This window comes from Lactuca sativa, chromosome 1 (genome assembly GCF_002870075.4).
Source record: "Lactuca sativa cultivar Salinas chromosome 1, Lsat_Salinas_v11, whole genome shotgun sequence".
NCBI classification, from domain to species: Eukaryota; Viridiplantae; Streptophyta; class Magnoliopsida; order Asterales; family Asteraceae; genus Lactuca; species Lactuca sativa.
In genome coordinates, this window is record NC_056623.2 from 179,431,918 (window position 1) to 179,455,682 (window position 23,765).

The window sequence follows — 23,765 nt, forward strand, 5'->3', positions numbered from 1 at the left end:
CAATAGAAGTATATGTAACTTAGCAAAGCTTTGATGATCATTGTTTAATACTTGAGTTCCATAATAGAAGTCTATGCAATTTACCAAAGCTTTGATAAGCATCGTTTAATTCTTGAGTTCCACAATAGAAGTCTATGCAATTTAAGCAAGTCTTTGATGAACAGTGTTTGATTCTTGAGTTCCACAATAGAAGTCTTTGCAATTTAGCAAAGCTTTGACGAGCATTGTTTCATTCATGGGTTCCACATTAGAGGTCTATGCAATTTAACAAAGCATTGATGAGCATTGTTTAATTGTTGAGCTCAACAATAGAAATGTATACACTTTAAACAAAGCTTTGATGAGGATTGTTTCATTCTTGAGTTCCACATTATAAGTCTATGCAATTTAGCAAAGCTTTGATGAGCATAGTTTAATTCTTGGGTTCCACAATAGAAGTAGTCTTCGCAATTTAGCAAAGCTTTGTTGACCGTTGTTTAATTCTTGTGTTCCACAATAAAAGTCTGTGCAATTTAAGCAAAGCTTTGATGAGCATTGCTTCATTCTTGAGTTCCACATTAGAAGTCTATGGAATTTAAGAATGTTTTGATGAGCATTGTTTAATTCTAGAGTTGCACAATAGAAGTAGCCTTCGTAATTTAGTATAAGTTTGATGAGCCTTGTTTAATTCTTGAGTTCCATAATAAAAGTCAGTGCAATTATAGAAAAGCTTTGATGAGCATTGTTTCATTCTTGAGTTCCACATTATAAGTCTATGCAATTTAGAAATGCTTTGATGAGCATTGTTTAATTCTAGAGTTGCACAATAGAAGTAGCCTTCGTAATTTAGCATAGTTTTGATGAGCATTGGTTAATTCAAGAGTTGCACAATAGAAGTAGCCTTCGTAATTTAGCATAGTTTTGATGAGCATTGCTATATTCTTGAGTTCCACAATAGAAGTCTATGCAATTTAAACAAGGCTTCTTAATTTACCATAGTTTTGATGAGCATTGTTTCATTCTTGAGTTCCATATTAGAAGTCTATGCAATCTAGCAATGCTTTGATGAGCATTGTTTAATTCTAGAGTTGCACAATAGAAGTAGCCTTCGTAATTTAGCATAGTTTTGATGAGCATTGTTTTGTTCTTGAGTTCCACAATAGAAGTCTATGCAATTTAAACAAGGCTTTGATGAGCATTGTTTCATTCTTGAGTTCCATAATAGAGTTCTATGCAATTTAAGCAAAGCTTTGATGAGCATTGTTTAATTCTTGAGTTCCACAATTGAATTCGATGCAATTTAAGCAAAACTTTGACGAGGATTGTTTAATTCATGAGTTCCATAATAGAAGTCTATGTAACTTGCAATGCTTTGATGCGCATTGCTTAATACTTGAGTTCCACAATAGAAGTGTATCCAATGTAGCAAAGCTATAATGAGCATCGTTTAATTCTTGAGTTCCACATTAGAAGTCTACGCAATATAAGAAAAGCTTTGATGAGCATTGTTTGATTTATTAGTTCCACGAAGTCTATGCAATTTAGCAAAGCTTTGATGAGCATTATTTCATTCTTGAGTTCCACATTGGAAGTCTATGCAATTTAGCAAAGCATTGATGAGCATTGTTGATGCGTGTATGGGCTTGATTTGGTGAGTAGGGTAGTGTTTAGGTAAATTAAAAGAGAATAGTAACCACAAATGATATATGAATGGAAAGAAATGGATAGATTAGTAACAACTCAAGACCTATTAAGTTGTATACCGGTGAAAACAATCCAAGACCTATTGGATTGAGTTCGTATCAAGTCAAGAACACGTCCTAACAAGATAATTTGTGAATTATAACAATAATTCAAAGTGAACAAAAGGGTTCTTTGATTAAAAATTCGTCTATTACTTTTTCCATGCATAATTTGGCTTTATATGAAGCCTTTATTACAAATTTGGTGGTTACAAGCCAACCAACCAATTATTCATTAAAACTAGTAAATAGAAATTAAGGTAACTCTTGAAAGAACACAAAAAAAACGTCCATGAGACTTGTGAATGAAAAAAAAACGGCTATGCTTCATTAAGGAGCCATAAGAAGCATTAAGGAGTCATCATAAGCATTAAAGTGTAACCCTAATCCACCAAAGAGTGTCAAAAACGGCTAGGTGGCTTTATGAAGCAAATAGTAACGTTTTTAGCACTTATGAAGCCTTAAAAATGTTGCCCTAGTCTTCATGCAACCCTAATTCAATTTGTGGGTTACCATGCACAACCCAACCATTGAGCCCAAACCACCTTCTAGCCCACTGGTAATCACTAATCCATCACATTTTGGGCTTTCATGATCCATGCATGGATCATCCCCTCCCCCTTTGAAAGGAATTGACCTCAATTCATCAAGTCCATCATCATCAAGATAAGGTGAAAGATCTCCCACATTAAAGGTAGCATGCACTCCATGGTCTCCTCCCAAATCTACCTTATAAGCATTATCATTGACACGTGACACCACTCTGTAAGGACCTTCAGCTCTTGGCATCAACTTGTTTTTCCTTTTGTTAGGAAAACGTTCTTTCCTCATATACACCCACACCAAGTCACCATCTTGAAAGACACGTGGTTTCCTATGCTTGTTGGACTTCTGTTTGTACAACTCATTCACGGCTTCAATCTTCTCACGAACTTGTTGGTGTAGTTTCATCATAGCCTTCAACTTGTCATTAGCATCCTTGTGAACCAATTCATCCTTTGGCAATGGAATCAAATCCAAAGGCATGTAAGGATTCACACCATACACCACCTCAAAAGGAGAGTGACCTGTAGCATAAGTAGGAGAACGATTATAGGCAAATTCAGCATGTGCAAGTTTGATGTCCCAATCTTTTTGAGTTTTGCTAACCAACCCTCTCAACAAAGCACCCAAAGTTCTATTAGTCACCTCCGTTTGCCCATCCGTTTGTGGATGATGGGATGTACTAAAAAGTAACTTAGTACCGACTTTCCTCCACAAAGTGTTCCAAAAGTAACTTAGAAACTTGGAATCCCTATCAGAAACAATTGTTTTAGGAATACCATGCAAACGAACCACCTCTTTAAAGTACAAATCAGCCACGTTAGAGGCATCATTTGTTTTATGACATGGCACAAAGTGAGCCATTTTTGAAAACCTATCCACCACCACCATAATGGAATCCTTCCCCCTTTGAGTTCTAGGCAAAGCCATAATGAAATCCATGGACACATCTTCCCAAGGACGAATAGGAACCGGCAAAGGAGTGTAAACACCATGCTTGAAAGTTGTTTTTGCCATATGACATGTAACACACTTGCCCACTATGTTGGTTACATCCCCCAACATCTTCGGCCAAAAGAAATGTTCTTTAAGCACCTGCAAAGTTTTGGTAATGCCAAAATGACCAGCCAAACCACCGCCATGAGCTTCACGAATCAACAACTCCCGTATTGCATGTTTTGGGACACAAAGGCGATTGCCTTTGAATAGAAAGCCATCTTGAATCACAAATTCACCATTAGGACCACCTGCACATTTCAAAAACATATCTCCAAAGTCCATATCAGATTGATAATGGTCCTTTAGAGTTTCAAATCCCAAGAAACGAACATCCAAAGTCACCAACAACGAGTAACGCCTCGAGAGTGCATCAGCCACCACATTGCTTCTACCATCCTTGTATTTGCATGAGAAATGAAAGGATTGCAAGAACTCCACCCACTTTGCATGTCTTGTGCTCAACTTTTGTTGCCCATTGATGTACTTTAAGGATTCATGATCAGAATGCAAAATAAAATGATTTGCACGCAAATAATGACTCCAATGATCTAAAGCACGGACAATAGCATAAAACTCCTTATCATAAGTGCAATAATTCAAACGAGCACCACCCAACTTTTCAGAAAAATAAGCAATAGGACGTTTGGATTGGATCAAAACAGCCCCAATACCAACTCCACTTGCATCACACTCCACTTCAAATGGTTGAGAAAAATCAGGAAGAGCCAAAATAGGAGCATCACACAACAATGCCTTGAGTTTCTCAAATGCCTTTTGAGCTTCTTCTCCCCATGCAAAGACTCCTTTCTTCAAACAACCTGTTATGGGACTTGCAATGGTGCTAAAATCACGAACAAATCTTCTATAGAAAGAAGCAAGACCATGAAATGATCTAACTTCAGAAATATTAGTAGGAATAGGCCATGACTTGATTGCTTCAGTCTTGGATGGGTCCACGGACACGCCATTTCTTGACACCACAAAACCCAAAAATGCCACTTCTTCCACCAAAAACGAACATTTTTCTTGCTTCCCATAGAGTTTTTGAGCTCTAAGCGTCTCGAAAACCTGTTTTAAGTGCACCAAATGATCCTCCAAGCTCTTGCTATATACCAAGATATCATCAAGGTACACAACCACAAACCTGCCCAAAAAAGATTTTAGCACTTCATTCATTAGTCGCATGAAAGTGCTAGGTGCATTAGTTAGACCGAAAGGCATCACGGTCCATTCATACAAGCCATGTTTAGTTTTAAAGGCTGTTTTCCATTCATCCCCTTCACGCATACGAATTTGATGGTAACCACTTCTCAAATCAATTTTTGAGAACACAATCATGCAACTCGTCTAACAAATCATCAATTCTAGGAATAGGAAATCGGTATTTTATGGTGATGTTATTAACGGCCCTACTATCAACACACATCCTCCAAGAACCATCTTTTTTTGGAACCAACAAAACTGGAACAGCACAAGGACTTAGGCTTTCACGAACATAACCCATTTTCATGAGTTCATCAATTTGTTTTTGCAACTCTTTTGTCACCTCCGGATTACATCTATAGGCGGCTTTATTGGGCAAAGGAGCACCCGGAATAAGGTCAATTTGGTGTTCGATACCACGGATTGGAGGCAAACCCGGTGGTAATTCGCTTGGAAACACATCTTGAAACTCCAAAAGCAAATCAGCAATAGCGTTTTCTCCATGCACCATCTTCTCCACCTTTGCATGCTCTTTGGCCACAAGCATGTAGATAACATCACCTTTGTCAAGAACTTGCTCCACCTCCCTTTCACTAGCAAACATAGAAAGATTAGGTTTTTTTACTTGTTTAGAATTCATGGACCTTATGGCCGTTGGGGACATGGGTTTTAACACAATTTTTTTATTATTGTGTTTCAACTCATATTCATTGCTCCTCCCTCTATGTAACACGTCCCTATCAAATTGCCAAGGACGCCCCAACAAAATATGACATGCATCCATAGGAATAACATCACACAACACTTCATCTTCATAAGACCCCATAGTTAGACCAACTCTAACCTGTTTTGTCACCTTTATTTTGCTTCCATCATCCAACCAATGAAGAACATATGGTTTTGGGTGGTTTGTAGTAGACAAACCCAATTTGATCACCATTTCATTAGAAGCAACATTAGTACAACTTCCACCATCAATAATCAAACTACACCACTTGTTTCTAACCAAACATTTGGTGTGAAACAATTGGTCTCGTTGATCCATATCAGCCACGGTTTGAACCCCTTGAGTTTTAAGGGTTCTAAGCACCAAAACTGTATCATACACCGGTGCTTCATACTCTACCTCCTCCTCTTCTTCCTCTTCTTGTTGTGTATCATAAAAAATACCCGCCAACCTCTCTTCTTCCTCCAACTCTTCACGACATTCAATGGCCTCCCTTAAAGTCACCACCCTTTTGTTTGGACAAGCATTTTGGTAATGACCAAAACCTTGACACTTGAAACATCTAATTTTCGCCAAACTAGTTTCTTTGGTACCACTAGTAAGTTTAGGAGCAACGGGAACACTACTAGAACCAGAAGGAGTAGAAACAGAATTTTGTCTATTGCTAGACTCGGGCTTGGACCACGACTTTGACTTGGGACTTTCGAGACTTGAACTTGAACTCCCACCATAACGTGCTTTGGCCTGCCCCTCCAACTTCAAACACAAACCACAAAGAGTTCCAAAATCAGCATAAGGATATAACTCCACAACATTGGCAATGTTGTAGTTCAACCCTTTTAGAAAACGAGTCATTTTTTGTTCTTCAATTTCTTCAATATCCCCCATCAAGGACAACTTCTCAAATTCATCAATGTATTCTCCAACACTCATTTTTCCTTGCCTCAAATCAGCAATCTTCTTGTAAGTGGCAATTCTATGAGTAGAAGGAACATATCTCTTTCTTAGCTTTCGTTTTAGAGAAAGCCAAGAACAAATTTTTTCTTTGCCTTCACGGGTTCTCTTGGCCTTAAGCCCTTCAAACCACAATGAAGCACCACCACTTAGCTTGAGAATGGCATACTTGCAGCTTTTTTCATCATCCACTTCTTTGAACTCGAACATTCTTTCAATCTTCCTTTCCCACTCCAAGTAGCGTTCAGGATCAGTTCCACCAACAAATTCAGGCAATTCAGACACCTTGAATTCTTCCACAACCCTATGTTCACCACGGCGGGGTTGCCTTCGATTTCCACCTTCTTGGATGTTTCTTAATGCTTCACGAAGATTTTGTAGGAACTCCGGATCATCAAAATCCATTATGCTCTCTGATACCACTTATGATGCGTGTATGGGCTTGATTTGGTGAGTAGGGTAGTGTTTAGGTAAACTAAAAGAGAATAGTAACCACAAATGATATATGAATGGAAAGAAATGGATAGATTAGTAACAACTCAAGACCTATTAAGTTGTATACCGGTGAAAACAATCCAAGACCTATTGGATTGAGTTCGTATCAAGTCAAGAACACGTCCTAACAAGATAATTTGTGAATTATAACAATAATTCAAAGTGAACAAAAGGGTTCTTTGATTAAAAATTCGTCTATTACTTTTTCCATGCATAATTTGGCTTTATATGAAGCCTTTATTACAAATTTGGTGGTTACAAGCCAACCAACCAATTATTCATTAAAACTAGTAAATAGAAATTAAGGTAACTCTTGAAAGAACACAAAAAAAACGTCCATGAGACTTGTGAATGAAAAAAAAAACGGCTATGCTTCATTAAGGAGCCATAAGAAGCATTAAGGAGTCATCATAAGCATTAAAGTGTAACCCTAATCCACCAAAGAGTGTCAAAAACGGCTAGGAGGCTTTATGAAGCAAATAGTAACGTTTTTAGCACTTATGAAGCCTTAAAAATGTTGCCCTAGTCTTCATGCAACCCTAATTCAATTTGTGGGTTACCATGCACAACCCAACCATTGAGCCCAAACCACCTTCTAGCCCACTGGTAATCACTAATCCATCACATTTTGGGCTTTCATGATCCATGCATGGATCAATTGTTTAATGAATTCCACAATAGAAGTAACCTTTGCAATTTAGCAAAGATTTGATGAGCATTGTTTAATTCTTTAGTTCCACAATAGAAGTGTATGCACTTTAAGCAAAGCTTTGATGAGCGTTGTTTCATTCTTGCTACAATAGAAGTCTATGCAATATAGCAAAGCTTTGATGAGTATTGTTTATCTCTTGAGTTCCACAATAGAAGTCTATGCAATTTAAGCAAAGCTTTGTGTGCATTGTTTAATTTTCGAGTTCCACAATAGAAGTCTACGCAATTTAGCAACGCTTTGATGAGCATTGTTTAGATCTTGTGTTCCACAATAGAATTCTATGCAATTTAAGCAAATCATTGATGAGGATTGTTTAAATCTTGAGTTCCACAATAGAAGTATATGTAACTTAGCAAAGCTTTGATGATCATTGTTTAATACTTGAGTTCCATAATAGAAGTCTATGCAATTTACCAAAGCTTTGATCAGCATCGTTTAATTCTTGAGTTCCACAATAGAATTCTATGCAATTTAAGCAAGTCTTTGATGAACAGTGTTTGATTCTTGAGTTCCACAATAGAAGTCTTTGCAATTTAGCAAAGCTTTGACGAGCATTGTTTCATTCTTGGGTTCCACATTAGAGGTCTATGCAATTTAACAAAGCATTGATGAGCATTGTTTAATTGTTGACCTCAACAATAGAAATGTATACACTTTAAACAAAGCTTTGATGAGGATTGTTTCATTCTTGAGTTCCACATTATAAGTCTATGCAATTTAGCAAAGCTTTGATGAGCATAGTTTAATTCTTGGGTTCCACAATAGAAGTAGTCTTCGCAATTTAGCAAAGCTTTGATGACCGTTGTTTAATTCTTGTGTTCCACAATAAAAGTCTGTGCAATTTAAGCAAAGCTTTGATGAGCATTGCTTCATTCTTGAGTTCCACATTAGAAGTCTATGGAATTTAAGAATGTTTTGATGAGCATTGTTTAATTCTAGAGTTGCACAATAGAAGTAGCCTTCGTAATTTAGTATAAGTTTGATGAGCCTTGTTTAATTCTTGAGTTCCATAATAAAAGTCAGTGCAATTATAGAAAAGCTTTGATGAGCATTGTTTCATTCTTGAGTTCCACATTATAAGTCTATGCAATTTAGAAATGCTTTGATGAGCATTGTTTAATTCTAGAGTTGCACAATAGAAGTAGCCTTCGTAATTTAGCATAGTTTTGATGAGCATTGGTTAATGCAAGAGTTGCACAATAGAAGTAGCCTTTGTAATTTAGCATAGTTTTGATGAGCATAGCTATATTCTTGAGTTCCACAATAGAAGTCTATGCAATTTAAACAAGGCTTCTTAATTTACCATAGTTTTGATGAGCATTGTTTCATTCTTGAGTTCCACATTAGAATTCTATGCAATCTAGCAATGCTTTGATGAGCATTGTTTAATTCTAGAGTTGCTCAATAGAAGTAGCCTTCGTAATTTAGCATAGTTTTGCCTAGCATTGTTTTGTTCTTGAGTTCCACAATAGAAGTCTATGCAATTTAAACAAGGCTTTGATGAGCATTGTTTCATTCTTGAGTTCCATAATAGAGTTCTATGCAATTTAAGCAAAGCTTTGATGAACATTGTTTAATTCTTGAGTTCCACAATTGAATTCGATGCAATTTAAGCAAAACTTTGACGAGGATTGTTTAATTCATGAGTTCCATAATAGAAGTCTATGTAACTTGCAATGCTTTGATGCGCATTGCTTAATACTTGAGTTCCACAATAGAAGTGTATCCAATGTAGCAAAGCTATAATGAGCATCGTTTAATTCTTGAGTTCCACATTAGAAGTCTACGCAATATAAGAAAAGCTTTGATGAGCATTGTTTGATTTATTAGTTCCACGAAGTCTATGCAATTTAGCAAAGCTTTGATGAGCATTTTTTCATTCTTGAGTTCCACATTGGAAGTCTATGCAATTTAGCAAAGCATTGATGAGCATTGTTTAATGAATTCCACAATAGAAGTAACCTTTGCAATTTAGCAAAGATTTGATGAGCATTGTTTAATTCTTTAGTTCCACAATAGAAGTGTATGCACTTTAAGCAAAGCTTTGATGAGCGTTGTTTCATTCTTGCTACAATAGAAGTCTATGCAATATAGCAAAGCTTTGATGAGTATTGTTTATCTCTTGAGTTCCACAATAGAAGTCTATGCAATTTAAGCAAAGCTTTGTGTGCATTGTTTAATTTTCGAGTTCCACAATAGAAGTCTACGCAATTTAGCAATGCTTTGATGAGCATTGTTTAGATCTTGTGTTCCACAATAGAATTCTATGCAATTTAAGTAAATCATTGATGAGGATTGTTTAAATCTTGAGTTCCACAATAGAAGTATATGTAACTTAGCAAAGCTTTGATGATCATTGTTTAATACTTGAGTTCCATAATAGAAGTCTATGCAATTTACCAAAGCTTTGATAAGCATCGTTTAATTCTTGAGTTCCACAATAGAAGTCTATGCAATTTAAGCAAGTCTTTGATGAACAGTGTTTGATTCTTGAGTTCCACAATAGAAGTCTTTGCAATTTAGCAAAGCTTTGACGAGCATTGTTTCATTCTTGGGTTCCACATTAGAGGTCTATGCAATTTAACAAAGCATTGATGAGCATTGTTTAATTGTTGAGCTCAACAATAGAAATGTATACACTTTAAACAAAGCTTTGATAAGGATTGTTTCATTCTTGAGTTCCACATTATAAGTCTATGCAATTTAGCAAAGCTTTGATGAGCATAGTTTAATTCTTGGGTTCCACAATAGAAGTAGTCTTCGCAATTTAGCAAAGCTTTGATGACCGTTGTTTAATTCTTGTGTTCCACAATAAAAGTCTGTGCAATTTAAGCAAAGCTTTGATGAGCATTGCTTCATTCTTGAGTTCCACATTAGAAGTCTATGGAATTTAAGAATGTTTTGATGAGCATTGTTTAATTCTAGAGTTGCACAATAGAAGTAGCCTTCGTAATTTAGTATAAGTTTGATGAGCCTTGTTTAATTCTTGAGTTCCATAATAAAAGTCAGTGCAATTATAGAAAAGCTTTGATGAGCATTGTTTCATTCTTGAGTTCCACATTATAAGTCTATGCAATTTAGAAATGCTTTGATGAGCATTGTTTAATTCTAGAGTTGCACAATAGAAGTAGCCTTCGTAATTTAGCATAGTTTTCATGAGCATTGGTTAATTCAAGAGTTGCACAATAGAAGTAGCCTTTGTACTTTAGCATAGTTTTGATGAGCATTGCTATATTCTTGAGTTCCACAATAGAAGTCTATGCAATTTAAACAAGGCTTCTTAATTTACCATAGTTTTGATGAGCATTGTTTCATTCTTGAGTTCCATATTAGAAGTCTATGCAATCTAGCAATGCTTTGATGAGCATTGTTTAATTCTAGAGTTGCACAATAGAAGTAGCCTTCGTAATTTAGCATAGTTTTGATGAGCATTGTTTTGTTCTTGAGTTCCACAATAGAAGTCTATGCAATTTAAACAAGGCTTTGATGAGCATTGTTTCATTCTTGAGTTCCACAATAGAGTTCTATGCAATTTAAGCAAAGCTTTGATGAGCATTGTTTAATTCTTGAGTTCCACAATTGAATTCGATGCAATTTAAGCAAAACTTTGACGAGGATTGTTTAATTCATGAGTTCCATAATAGAAGTCTATGTAACTTGCAATGCTTTGATGCGCATTGCTTAATACTTGAGTTCCACAATAGAAGTGTATCCAATGTAGCAAAGCTATAATGAGCATCGTTTAATTCTTGAGTTCCACATTAGAAGTCTACGCAATATAAGAAAAGCTTTGATGAGCATTGTTTGATTTATTAGTTCCACGAAGTCTATGCAATTTAGCAAAGCTTTGATGAGCATTATTTCATTCTTGAGTTCCACATTGGAAGTCTATGAAATTTAGCAAAGCATTGATGAGCATTGTTTGATGAATTCCACAATAGAAGTAACCTTTGCAATTTAGCAAAGATTTGATGAGCATTGTTTAATTCTTTAGTTCCACAATAGAAGTGTATGCACTTTAAGCAAAGCTTTGATGAGCGTTGTTTCATTCTTGCTACAATAGAAGTCTATGCAATATAGCAAAGCTTTGATAAGTATTGTTTATCTCTTGAGTTCCACAATAGAAGTCTATGCAATTTAAGCAAAGCTTTGTGTGCATTGTTTAATTTTCGAGTTCCATAATAGAAGTCTACGCAATTTAGCAACGCTTTGATGAGCATTGTTTAGATCTTGTGTTCCACAATAGAATTCTATGCAATTTAAGCAAATCATTGATGAGGATTGTTTAAATCTTGAGTTCCACAATAGAAGTATATGTAACTTAGCAAAGCTTTGATGATCATTGTTTAATACTTGAGTTCCATAATAGAAGTCTATGCAATTTACCAAAGCTTTGATAAGCATCATTTAATTCTTGAGTTCCACAATAGAAGTCTATGCAATTTAAGCAAGTCTTTGATGAACAGTGTTTGATTCTTGAGTTCCACAATAGAAGTCTTTGCAATTTAGCAAAGCTTTGAAGAGCATTGTTTCATTCTTGGGTTCCACATTAGAGGTCTATGCAATTTAACAAAGCATTGATGAGCATTGTTTAATTGTTGAGCTCAACAATAGAAATGTATACACTTTAAACAAAGCTTTGATGAGGATTGTTTCATTCTTGAGTTCCACATTATAAGTCTATGCAATTTAGCAAAGCTTTGATGAGCATAGTTTAATTCTTGGGTTCCACAATAGAAGTAGTCTTCGCAATTTAGCAAAGCTTTGATGACCGTTGTTTAATTCTTGTGTTCCACAATAAAAGTCTGTGCAATTTAAGCAAAGCTTTGATGAGCATTGCTTCATTCTTGAGTTCCACATTAGAAGTCTATGGAATTTAAGAATGTTTTGATGTGCATTGTTTAATTCTAGAGTTGCACAATAGAAGTAGCCTTCGTAATTTAGTATAAGTTTGATGAGCCTTGTTTAATTCTTGAGTTCCATAATAAAAGTCAGTGCAATTATAGAAAAGCTTTGATGAGCATTGTTTCATTCTTGAGTTCCACATTATAAGTCTATGCAATTTAGAAATGCTTTGATGAGCATTGTTTAATTCTAGAGTTGCACAACAGAAGTAGCCTTCGTAATTTAGCATAGTTTTGATGAGCATTGGTTAATTCAAGAGTTGCACAATAGAAGTAGCCTTTGTAATTTAGCATAGTTTTGATGAGCATTGCTATATTCTTGAGTTCCACAATAGAAGTCTATGCAATTTAAACAAGGCTTCTTAATTTACCATAGTTTTGATGAGCATTGTTTCATTCTTGAGTTCCATATTAGAAGTCTATGCAATCTAGCAATGCTTTGATGAGCATTGTTTAATTCTAGAGTTGCACAATAGAAGTAGCCTTCGTAATTTAGCATAGTTTTGATGAGCATTGTTTTGTTCTTGAGTTCCACAATAGAAGTCTATGCAATTTAAACAAGGCTTTGATGAGCATTGTTTCATTCTTGAGTTCCATAATAGAGTTCTATGCAATTTAAGCAAAGCTTTGATGAGCATTGTTTAATTCTTGAGTTCCACAATTGAATTCGATGCAATTTAAGCAAAACTTTGACGAGGATTGTTTAATTCATGAGTTCCATAATAGAAGTCTATGTAACTTGCAATGCTTTGATGCGCATTGCTTAATACTTGAGTTCCACAATAGAAGTGTATCCAATGTAGCAAAGCTATAATGAGCATCGTTTAATTCTTGAGTTCCACATTAGAAGTCTACGCAATATAAGAAAAGCTTTGATGAGCATTGTTTGATTTATTAGTTCCACGAAGTCTATGCAATTTAGCAAAGCTTTGATGAGCATTATTTCATTCTTGAGTTCCACATTGGAAGTCTATGCAATTTAGTAAAGCATTGATGAGCATTGTTTAATGAATTCCACAATAGAAGTAACCTTTGCAATTTAGCAAAGATTTGATGAGCATTGTTTAATTCTTTAGTTCCACAATAGAAGTGTATGCACTTTAAGCAAAGCTTTGATGAGCGTTGTTTCATTCTTGCTACAATAGAAGTCTATGCAATATAGCAAAGCTTTGATGAGTATTGTTTATCTCTTGAGTTCCACAATAGAAGTCTATGCAATTTAAGCAAAGCTTTGTGTGCATTGTTTAATTTTCGAGTTCCACAATAGAAGTCTACGCAATTTAGCAATGCTTTGATGAGCATTGTTTAGATCTTGTGTTCCACAATAGAATTCTATGCAATTTAAGTAAATCATTGATGAGGATTGTTTAAATCTTGAGTTCCACAATAGAAGTATATGTAACTTAGCAAAGCTTTGATGATCATTGTTTAATACTTGAGTTCCATAATAGAAGTCTATGCAATTTACCAAAGCTTTGATAAGCATCGTTTAATTCTTGAGTTCCACAATAGAAGTCTATGCAATTTAAGCAAGTCTTTGATGAACAGTGTTTGATTCTTGAGTTCCACAATAGAAGTCTTTGCAATTTAGCAAAGCTTTGACGAGCATTGTTTCATTCTTGGGTTCCACATTAGAGGTCTATGCAATTTAACAAAGCATTGATGAGCATTGTTTAATTGTTGAGCTCAACAATAGAAATGTATACACTTTAAACAAAGCTTTGATAAGGATTGTTTCATTCTTGAGTTCCACATTATAAGTCTATGCAATTTAGCAAAGCTTTGATGAGCATAGTTTAATTCTTGGGTTCCACAATAGAAGTAGTCTTCGCAATTTAGCAAAGCTTTGATGACCGTTGTTTAATTCTTGTGTTCCACAATAAAAGTCTGTGCAATTTAAGCAAAGCTTTGATGAGCATTGCTTCATTCTTGAGTTCCACATTAGAAGTCTATGGAATTTAAGAATGTTTTGATGAGCATTGTTTAATTCTAGAGTTGCACAATAGAAGTAGCCTTCGTAATTTAGTATAAGTTTGATGAGCCTTGTTTAATTCTTGAGTTCCATAATAAAAGTCAGTGCAATTATAGAAAAGCTTTGATGAGCATTGTTTCATTCTTGAGTTCCACATTATAAGTCTATGCAATTTAGAAATGCTTTGATGAGCATTGTTTAATTCTAGAGTTGCACAATAGAAGTAGCCTTCGTAATTTAGCATAGTTTTCATGAGCATTGGTTAATTCAAGAGTTGCACAATAGAAGTAGCCTTTGTACTTTAGCATAGTTTTGATGAGCATTGCTATATTCTTGAGTTCCACAATAGAAGTCTATGCAATTTAAACAAGGCTTCTTAATTTACCATAGTTTTGATGAGCATTGTTTCATTCTTGAGTTCCATATTAGAAGTCTATGCAATCTAGCAATGCTTTGATGAGCATTGTTTAATTCTAGAGTTGCACAATAGAAGTAGCCTTCGTAATTTAGCATAGTTTTGATGAGCATTGTTTTGTTCTTGAGTTCCACAATAGAAGTCTATGCAATTTAAACAAGGCTTTGATGAGCATTGTTTCATTCTTGAGTTCCACAATAGAGTTCTATGCAATTTAAGCAAAGCTTTGATGAGCATTGTTTAATTCTTGAGTTCCACAATTGAATTCGATGCAATTTAAGCAAAACTTTGACGAGGATTGTTTAATTCATGAGTTCCATAATAGAAGTCTATGTAACTTGCAATGCTTTGATGCGCATTGCTTAATACTTGAGTTCCACAATAGAAGTGTATCCAATGTAGCAAAGCTATAATGAGCATCGTTTAATTCTTGAGTTCCACATTAGAAGTCTACGCAATATAAGAAAAGCTTTGATGAGCATTGTTTGATTTATTAGTTCCACGAAGTCTATGCAATTTAGCAAAGCTTTGATGAGCATTATTTCATTCTTGAGTTCCACATTGGAAGTCTATGAAATTTAGCAAAGCATTGATGAGCATTGTTTAATGAATTCCACAATAGAAGTAACCTTTGCAATTTAGCAAAGATTTGATGAGCATTGTTTAATTCTTTAGTTCCACAATAGAAGTGTATGCACTTTAAGCAAAGCTTTGATGAGCGTTGTTTCATTCTTGCTACAATAGAAGTCTATGCAATATAGCAAAGCTTTGATAAGTATTGTTTATCTCTTGAGTTCCACAATAGAAGTCTATGCAATTTAAGCAAAGCTTTGTGTGCATTGTTTAATTTTCGAGTTCCATAATAGAAGTCTACGCAATTTAGCAACGCTTTGATGAGCATTGTTTAGATCTTGTGTTCCACAATAGAATTCTATGCAATTTAAGCAAATCATTGATGAGGATTGTTTAAATCTTGAGTTCCACAATAGAAGTATATGTAACTTAGCAAAGCTTTGATGATCATTGTTTAATACTTGAGTTCCATAATAGAAGTCTATGCAATTTACCAAAGCTTTGATAAGCATCATTTAATTCTTGAGTTCCACAATAGAAGTCTATGCAATTTAAGCAAGTCTTTGATGAACAGTGTTTGATTCTTGAGTTCCACAATAGAAGTCTTTGCAATTTAGCAAAGCTTTGAAGAGCATTGTTTCATTCTTGGGTTCCACATTAGAGGTCTATGCAATTTAACAAAGCATTGATGAGCATTGTTTAATTGTTGAGCTCAACAATAGAAATGTATACACTTTAAACAAAGCTTTGATGAGGATTGTTTCATTCTTGAGTTCCACATTATAAGTCTATGCAATTTAGCAAAGCTTTGATGAGCATAGTTTAATTCTTGGGTTCCACAATAGAAGTAGTCTTCGCAATTTAGCAAAGCTTTGATGACCGTTGTTTAATTCTTGTGTTCCACAATAAAAGTCTGTGCAATTTAAGCAAAGCTTTGATGAGCATTGCTTCATTCTTGAGTTCCACATTAGAAGTCTATGGAATTTAAGAATGTTTTGATGTGCATTGTTTAATTCTAGAGTTGCACAATAGAAGTAGCCTTCGTAATTTAGTATAAGTTTGATGAGCCTTGTTTAATTCTTGAGTTCCATAATAAAAGTCAGTGCAATTATAGAAAAGCTTTGATGAGCATTGTTTCATTCTTGAGTTCCACATTATAAGTCTATGCAATTTAGAAATGCTTTGATGAGCATTGTTTAATTCTAGAGTTGCACAACAGAAGTAGCCTTCGTAATTTAGCATAGTTTTGATGAGCATTGGTTAATTCAAGAGTTGCACAATAGAAGTAGCCTTTGTAATTTAGCATAGTTTTGATGAGCATTGCTATATTCTTGAGTTCCACAATAGAAGTCTATGCAATTTAAACAAGGCTTCTTAATTTACCATAGTTTTGATGAGCATTGTTTCATTCTTGAGTTCCATATTAGAAGTCTATGCAATCTAGCAATGCTTTGATGAGCATTGTTTAATTCTAGAGTTGCACAATAGAAGTAGCCTTCGTAATTTAGCATAGTTTTGATGAGCATTGTTTTGTTCTTGAGTTCCACAATAGAAGTCTATGCAATTTAAACAAGGCTTTGATGAGCATTGTTTCATTCTTGAGTTCCATAATAGAGTTCTAAGCAATTTAAGCAAAGCTTTGATGAGCATTGTTTAATTCTTGAGTTCCACAATTGAATTCGATGCAATTTAAGCAAAACTTTGACGAGGATTGTTTAATTCATGAGTTCCATAATAGAAGTCTATGTAACTTGCAATGCTTTGATGCGCATTGCTTAATACTTGAGTTCCACAATAGAAGTGTATCCAATGTAGCAAAGCTATAATGAGCATCGTTTAATTCTTGAGTTCCACATTAGAAGTCTACGCAATATAAGAAAAGCTTTGATGAGCATTGTTTGATTTATTAGTTCCACGAAGTCTATGCAATTTAGCAAAGCTTTGATGAGCATTATTTCATTCTTGAGTTCCACATTGGAAGTCTATGCAATTTAGTAAAGCATTGATGAGCATTGTTTAATGAATTCCACAATAGAAGTAACCTTTGCAATTTAGCAAAGATTTGATGAGCATTGTTTAATTCTTTAGTTCCACAATAGAAGTGTATGCACTTTAAGCAAAGCTTTGATGAGCGTTGTTTCATTCTTGCTACAATAGAAGTCTATGCAATATAGCAAAGCTTTGATGAGTATTGTTTATCTCTTGAGTTCCACAATAGAAGTCTATGCAATTTAAGCAAAGCTTTGTGTGCATTGTTTAATTTTCGAGTTCCACAATAGAAGTCTACGCAATTTAGCAAGGCTTTGATGAGCATTGTTTAGATCTTGTGTTCCACAATAGAATTCTATGCAATTTAAGTAAATCATTGATGAGGATTGTTTAAATCTTGAGTTCCACAATAGAAGTATATGTAACTTAGCAAAGCTTTGATGATCATTGTTTAATACTTGAGTTCCATAATAGAAGTCTATGCAATTTACCAAAGCTTTGATAAGCATCGTTTAATTCTTGAGTTCCACAATAGAAGTCTATGCAATTTAAGCAAGTCTTTGATGAACAGTGTTTGATTCTTGAGTTCCACAATAGAAGTCTTTGCAATTTAGCAAAGCTTTGACGAGCATTGTTTCATTCTTGGGTTCCACATTAGAGGTCTATGCAATTTAACAAAGCATTGATGAGCATTGTTTAATTGTTGAGCTCAACAATAGAAATGTATACACTTTAAACAAAGCTTTGATAAGGATTGTTTCATTCTTGAGTTCCACATTATAAGTCTATGCAATTTAGCAAAGCTTTGATGAGCATAGTTTAATTCTTGGGTTCCACAATAGAAGTAGTCTTCGCAATTTAGCAAAGCTTTGATGACCGTTGTTTAATTCTTGTGTTCCACAATAAAAGTCTGTGCAATTTAAGCAAAGCTTTGATGAGCATTGCTTCATTCTTGAGTTCCACATTAGAAGTCTATGGAATTTAAGAATGTTTTGATGAGCATTGTTTAATTCTAGAGTTGCACAATAGAAGTAGCCTTCGTAATTTAGTATAAGTTTGATGAGCCTTGTTTAATTCTTGAGTTCCATAATAAAAGTCAGTGCAATTATAGAAAAGCTTTGATGAGCATTGTTTCATTCTTGAGTTCCACATTATAAGTCTATGCAATTTAGAAATGCTTTGATGAGCATTGTTTAATTCTAGAGTTGCACAATAGAAGTAGCCTTCGTAATTTAGCATAGTTTTCATGAGCATTGGTTAATTCAAGAGTTGCACAATAGAAGTAGCCTTTGTACTTTAGCATAGTTTTGATGAGCATTGCTATATTCTTGAGTTCCCCAATAGAAGTCTATGCAATTTAAACAAGGCTTCTTAATTTACCATAGTTTTGATGAGCATTGTTTCATTCTTGAGTTCCATATTAGAAGTCTATGCAATCTAGCAATGCTTTGATGAGCATTGTTTAATTCTAGAGTTGCACAATAGAAGTAGCCTTCGTAATTTAGCATAGTTTTGATGAGCATTGTTTTGTTCTTGAGTTCCACAATAGAAGTCTATGCAATTTAAACAAGGCTTTGATGAGCATTGTTTCATTCTTGAGTTCCACAATAGAGTTCTATGCAATTTAAGCAAAGCTTTGATGAGCATTGTTTAATTCTTGAGTTCCACAATTGAATTCGATGCAATTTAAGCAAAACTTTGACGAGGATTGTTTAATTCATGAGTTCCATAATAGAAGTCTATGTAACTTGCAATGCTTTGATGCGCATTGCTTAATACTTGAGTTCCACAATAGAAGTGTATCCAATGTAGCAAAGCTATAATGAGCATCGTTTAATTCTTGAGTTCCACATTAGAAGTCTACGCAATATAAGAAAAGCTTTGATGAGCATTGTTTGATTTATTAGTTCCACGAAGTCTATGCAATTTAGCAAAGCTTTGATGAGCATTATTTCATTCTTGAGTTCCACATTGGAAGTCTATGAAATTTAGCAAAGCATTGATGAGCATTGTTTAATGAATTCCACAATAGAAGTAACCTTTGCAATTTAGCAAAGATTTGATGAGCATTGTTTAATTCTTTAGTTCCACAATAGAAGTGTATGCACTTTAAGCAAAGCTTTGATGAGCGTTGTTTCATTCTTGCTACAATAGAAGTCTATGCAATATAGCAAAGCTTTGATAAGTATTGTTTATCTCTTGAGTTCCACAATAGAAGTCTATGCAATTTAAGCAAAGCTTTGTGTGCATTGTTTAATTTTCGAGTTCCATAATAGAAGTCTACGCAATTTAGCAACGCTTTGATGAGCATTGTTTAGATCTTGTGTTCCACAATAGAATTCTATGCAATTTAAGCAAATCATTGATGAGGATTGTTTAAATCTTGAGTTCCACAATAGAAGTATATGTAACTTAGCAAAGCTTTGATGATCATTGTTTAATACTTGAGTTCCATAATAGAAGTCTATGCAATTTACCAAAGCTTTGATAAGCATCATTTAATTCTTGAGTTCCACAATAGAAGTCTATGCAATTTAAGCAAGTCTTTGATGAACAGTGTTTGATTCTTGAGTTCCACAATAGAAGTCTTTGCAATTTAGCAAAGCTTTGAAGAGCATTGTTTCATTCTTGGGTTCCACATTAGAGGTCTATGCAATTTAACAAAGCATTGATGAGCATTGTTTAATTGTTGAGCTCAACAATAGAAATGTATACACTTTAAACAAAGCTTTGATGAGGATTGTTTCATTCTTGAGTTCCACATTATAAGTCTATGCAATTTAGCAAAGCTTTGATGAGCATAGTTTAATTCTTGGGTTCCACAATAGAAGTAGTCTTCGCAATTTAGCAAAGCTTTGATGACCGTTGTTTAATTCTTGTGTTCCACAATAAAAGTCTGTGCAATTTAAGCAAAGCTTTGATGAGCATTGCTTCATTCTTGAGTTCCACATTAGAAGTCTATGGAATTTAAGAATGTTTTGATGTGCATTGTTTAATTCTAGAGTTGCACAATAGAAGTAGCCTTCGTAATTTAGTATAAGTTTGATGAGCCTTGTTTAATTCTTGAGTTCCATAATAAAAGTCAGTGCAATTATAGAAAAGCTTTGATGAGCATTGTTTCATTCTTGAGTTCCACATTATAAGTCTATGCAATTTAGAAATGCTTTGATGAGCATTGTTTAATTCTAGAGTTGCACAACAGAAGTAGCCTTCGTAATTTAGCATAGTTTTGATGAGCATTGGTTAATTCAAGAGTTGCACAATAGAAGTAGCCTTTGTAATTTAGCATAGTTTTGATGAGCATTGCTATATTCTTGAGTTCCACAATAGAAGTCTATGCAATTTAAACAAGGCTTCTTAATTTACCATAGTTTTGATGAGCATTGTTTCATTCTTGAGTTCCATATTAGAAGTCTATGCAATCTAGCAATGCTTTGATGAGCATTGTTTAATTCTAGAGTTGCACAATAGAAGTAGCCTTCGTAATTTAGCATAGTTTTGATGAGCATTGTTTTGTTCTTGAGTTCCACAATAGAAGTCTATGCAATTTAAACAAGGCTTTGATGAGCATTGTTTCATTCTTGAGTTCCATAATAGAGTTCTATGCAATTTAAGCAAAGCTTTGATGAGCATTGTTTAATTCTTGAGTTCCACAATTGAATTCGATGCAATTTAAGCAAAACTTTGACGAGGATTGTTTAATTCATGAGTTCCATAATAGAAGTCTATGTAACTTGCAATGCTTTGATGCGCATTGCTTAATACTTGAGTTCCACAATAGAAGTGTATCCAATGTAGCAAAGCTATAATGAGCATCGTTTAATTCTTGAGTTCCACATTAGAAGTCTACGCAATATAAGAAAAGCTTTGATGAGCATTGTTTGATTTATTAGTTCCACGAAGTCTATGCAATTTAGCAAAGCTTTGATGAGCATTATTTCATTCTTGAGTTCCACATTGGAAGTCTATGCAATTTAGTAAAGCATTGATGAGCATTGTTTAATGAATTCCACAATAGAAGTAACCTTTGCAATTTAGCAAAGATTTGATGAGCATTGTTTAATTCTTTAGTTCCACAATAGAAGTGTATGCACTTTAAGCAAAGCTTTGATGAGCGTTGTTTCATTCTTGCTACAATAGAAGTCTATGCAATATAGCAAAGCTTTGATGAGTATTGTTTATCTCTTGAGTTCCACAATAGAAGTCTATGCAATTTAAGCAAAGCTTTGTGTGCATTGTTTAATTTTCGAGTTCCACAATAGAAGTCTACGCAATTTAGCAACGCTTTGATGAGCATTGTTTAGATCTTGTGTTCCACAATAGAATTCTATGCAATTTAAGCAAATCATTGATGAGGATTGTTTAAATCTTGAGTTCCACAATAGAAGTATATGTAACTTAGCAAAGCTTTGATGATCATTGTTTAATACTTGAGTTCCATAATAGAAGTCTATGCAATTTACCAAAGCTTTGATAAGCATCGTTTAATTCTTGAGTTCCACAATAGAATTCTATGCAATTTAAGCAAGTCTTTGATGTACAGTGTTTGATTCTTGAGTTCCACAATAGAAGTCTTTGCAATTTAGCAAAGCTTTGACGAGCATTGTTTCATTCTTGGGTTCCACATTAGAGGTCTATGCAATTTAACAAAGCATTGATGAGCATTGTTTAATTGTTGAGCTCAACAATAGAAATGTATACACTTTAAACAAAGCTTTGATGAGGATTGTTTCATTCTTGAGTTCCACATTATAAGTCTATGCAATTTAGCAAAGCTTTGATGAGCATAGTTTAATTCTTGGGTTCCACAATAGAAGTAGTCTTCGCAATTTAGCAAAGCTTTGATGACCGTTGTTTAATTCTTGTGTTCCACAATAAAAGTCTGTGCAATTTAAGCAAAGCTTTGATGAGCATTGCTTCATTCTTGAGTTCCACATTAGAAGTCTATGGAATTTAAGAATGTTTTGATGAGCATTGTTTAATTCTAGAGTTGCACAATAGAAGTAGCCTTCGTAATTTAGTATAAGTTTGATGAGCCTTGTTTAATTCTTGAGTTCCATAATAAAAGTCAGTGCAATTATAGAAAAGCTTTGATGAGCATTGTTTCATTCTTGAGTTCCACATTATAAGTCTATGCAATTTAGAAATGCTTTGATGAGCATTGTTTAATTCTAGAGTTGCACAATAGAAGTAGCCTTCGTAATTTAGCATAGTTTTGATGAGCATTGGTTAATTCAAGAGTTGCACAATAGAAGTAGCCTTTGTAATTTAGCATAGTTTTGATGAGCATTGCTATATTCTTGAGTTCCACAATAGAAGTCTATGCAATTTAAACAAGGCTTCTTAATTTACCATAGTTTTGATGAGCATTGTTTCATTCTTGAGTTCCACATTAGAATTCAATGCAATCTAGCAATGCTTTGATGAGCACTGTTTAATTCTAGAGTTGCACAATAGAAGTAGCCTTCGTAATTTAGCATAGTTTTGATGAGCATTGTTTTGTTCTTGAGTTCCACAATAGAAGTCTATGCAGTTTAAACAAGGCTTTGATGAGCATTGTTTCATTCTTGAGTTCCACAATAGAGTTCTATGCAATTTAAGCAAAGCTTTGATGAGCATTGTTTAATTCTTGAGTTCCACAATTGAATTCGATGCAATTTAAGCAAAACTTTGACGAGGATTGTTTAATTCATGAGTTCCATAATAGAAGTCTATGTAACTTGCAATGCTTTGATGCGCATTGCTTAATACTTGAGTTCCACAATAGAAGTGTATCCAATGTAGCAAAGCTATAATGAGCATCGTTTAATTCTTGAGTTGCACATTAGAAGTCTACGCAATATAAGAAAAGCTTTGATGAGCATTGTTTGATTTATTAGTTCCACGAAGTCTATGCAATTTAGCAAAGCTTTGATGAGCATTATTTCATTCTTGAGTTCCACATTGGAAGTCTATGAAATTTAGCAAAGCATTGATGAGCATTGTTTAATGAATTCCACAATAGAAGTAACCTTTGCAATTTAGCAAAGATTTGATGAGCATTGTTTAATTCTTTAGTTCCACAATAGAAGTGTATGCACTTTAAGCAAAGCTTTGATGAGCGTTGTTTCATTCTTGCTACAATAGAAGTCTATGCAATATAGCAAAGCTTTGATGAGTATTGTTTATCTCTTGAGTTCCACAATAGAAGTCTATGTAATTTAAGCAAAGCTTTGTGTGCATTGTTTAATTTTCGAGTTCCACAATAGAAGTCTACGCAATTTAGCAATGCTTTGATGAGCATTGTTTAGATCTTGTGTTCCACAATAGAATTCTATGCAATTTAAGCAAATCATTGATGAGGATTGTTTAAATCTTGAGTTCCACAATAGAAGTATATGTAACTTAGCAAAGCTTTGATGATCATTGTTTAATACTTGAGTTCCATAATAGAAGTCTATGCAATTTACCAAAGCTTTGATAAGCATCGTTTAATTCTTGAGTTCCACAATAGAAGTCTATGCAATTTAAGCAAGTCTTTGATGAACAGTGTTTGATTCTTGAGTTCCACAATAGAAG

The 23,765-nt window shown here is 34.3% G+C and overlaps 1 protein-coding gene across 1 annotated transcript; it reads right to left on the reverse strand.

Annotated features, from left to right (window-relative positions):
- Nucleotides 1–4,578: 4,578 nt before the first annotated feature.
- On the reverse strand, nt 4,579–6,552 carry LOC128128185 (uncharacterized). Its single transcript, XM_052767089.1, has one exon. The coding sequence runs from the start codon at nt 6,550–6,552 to the stop codon at nt 4,579–4,581; it is 1,974 nt and encodes a 657-aa protein (XP_052623049.1).
- Between the last annotated feature and the right edge of the window lie 17,213 nt (nt 6,553–23,765).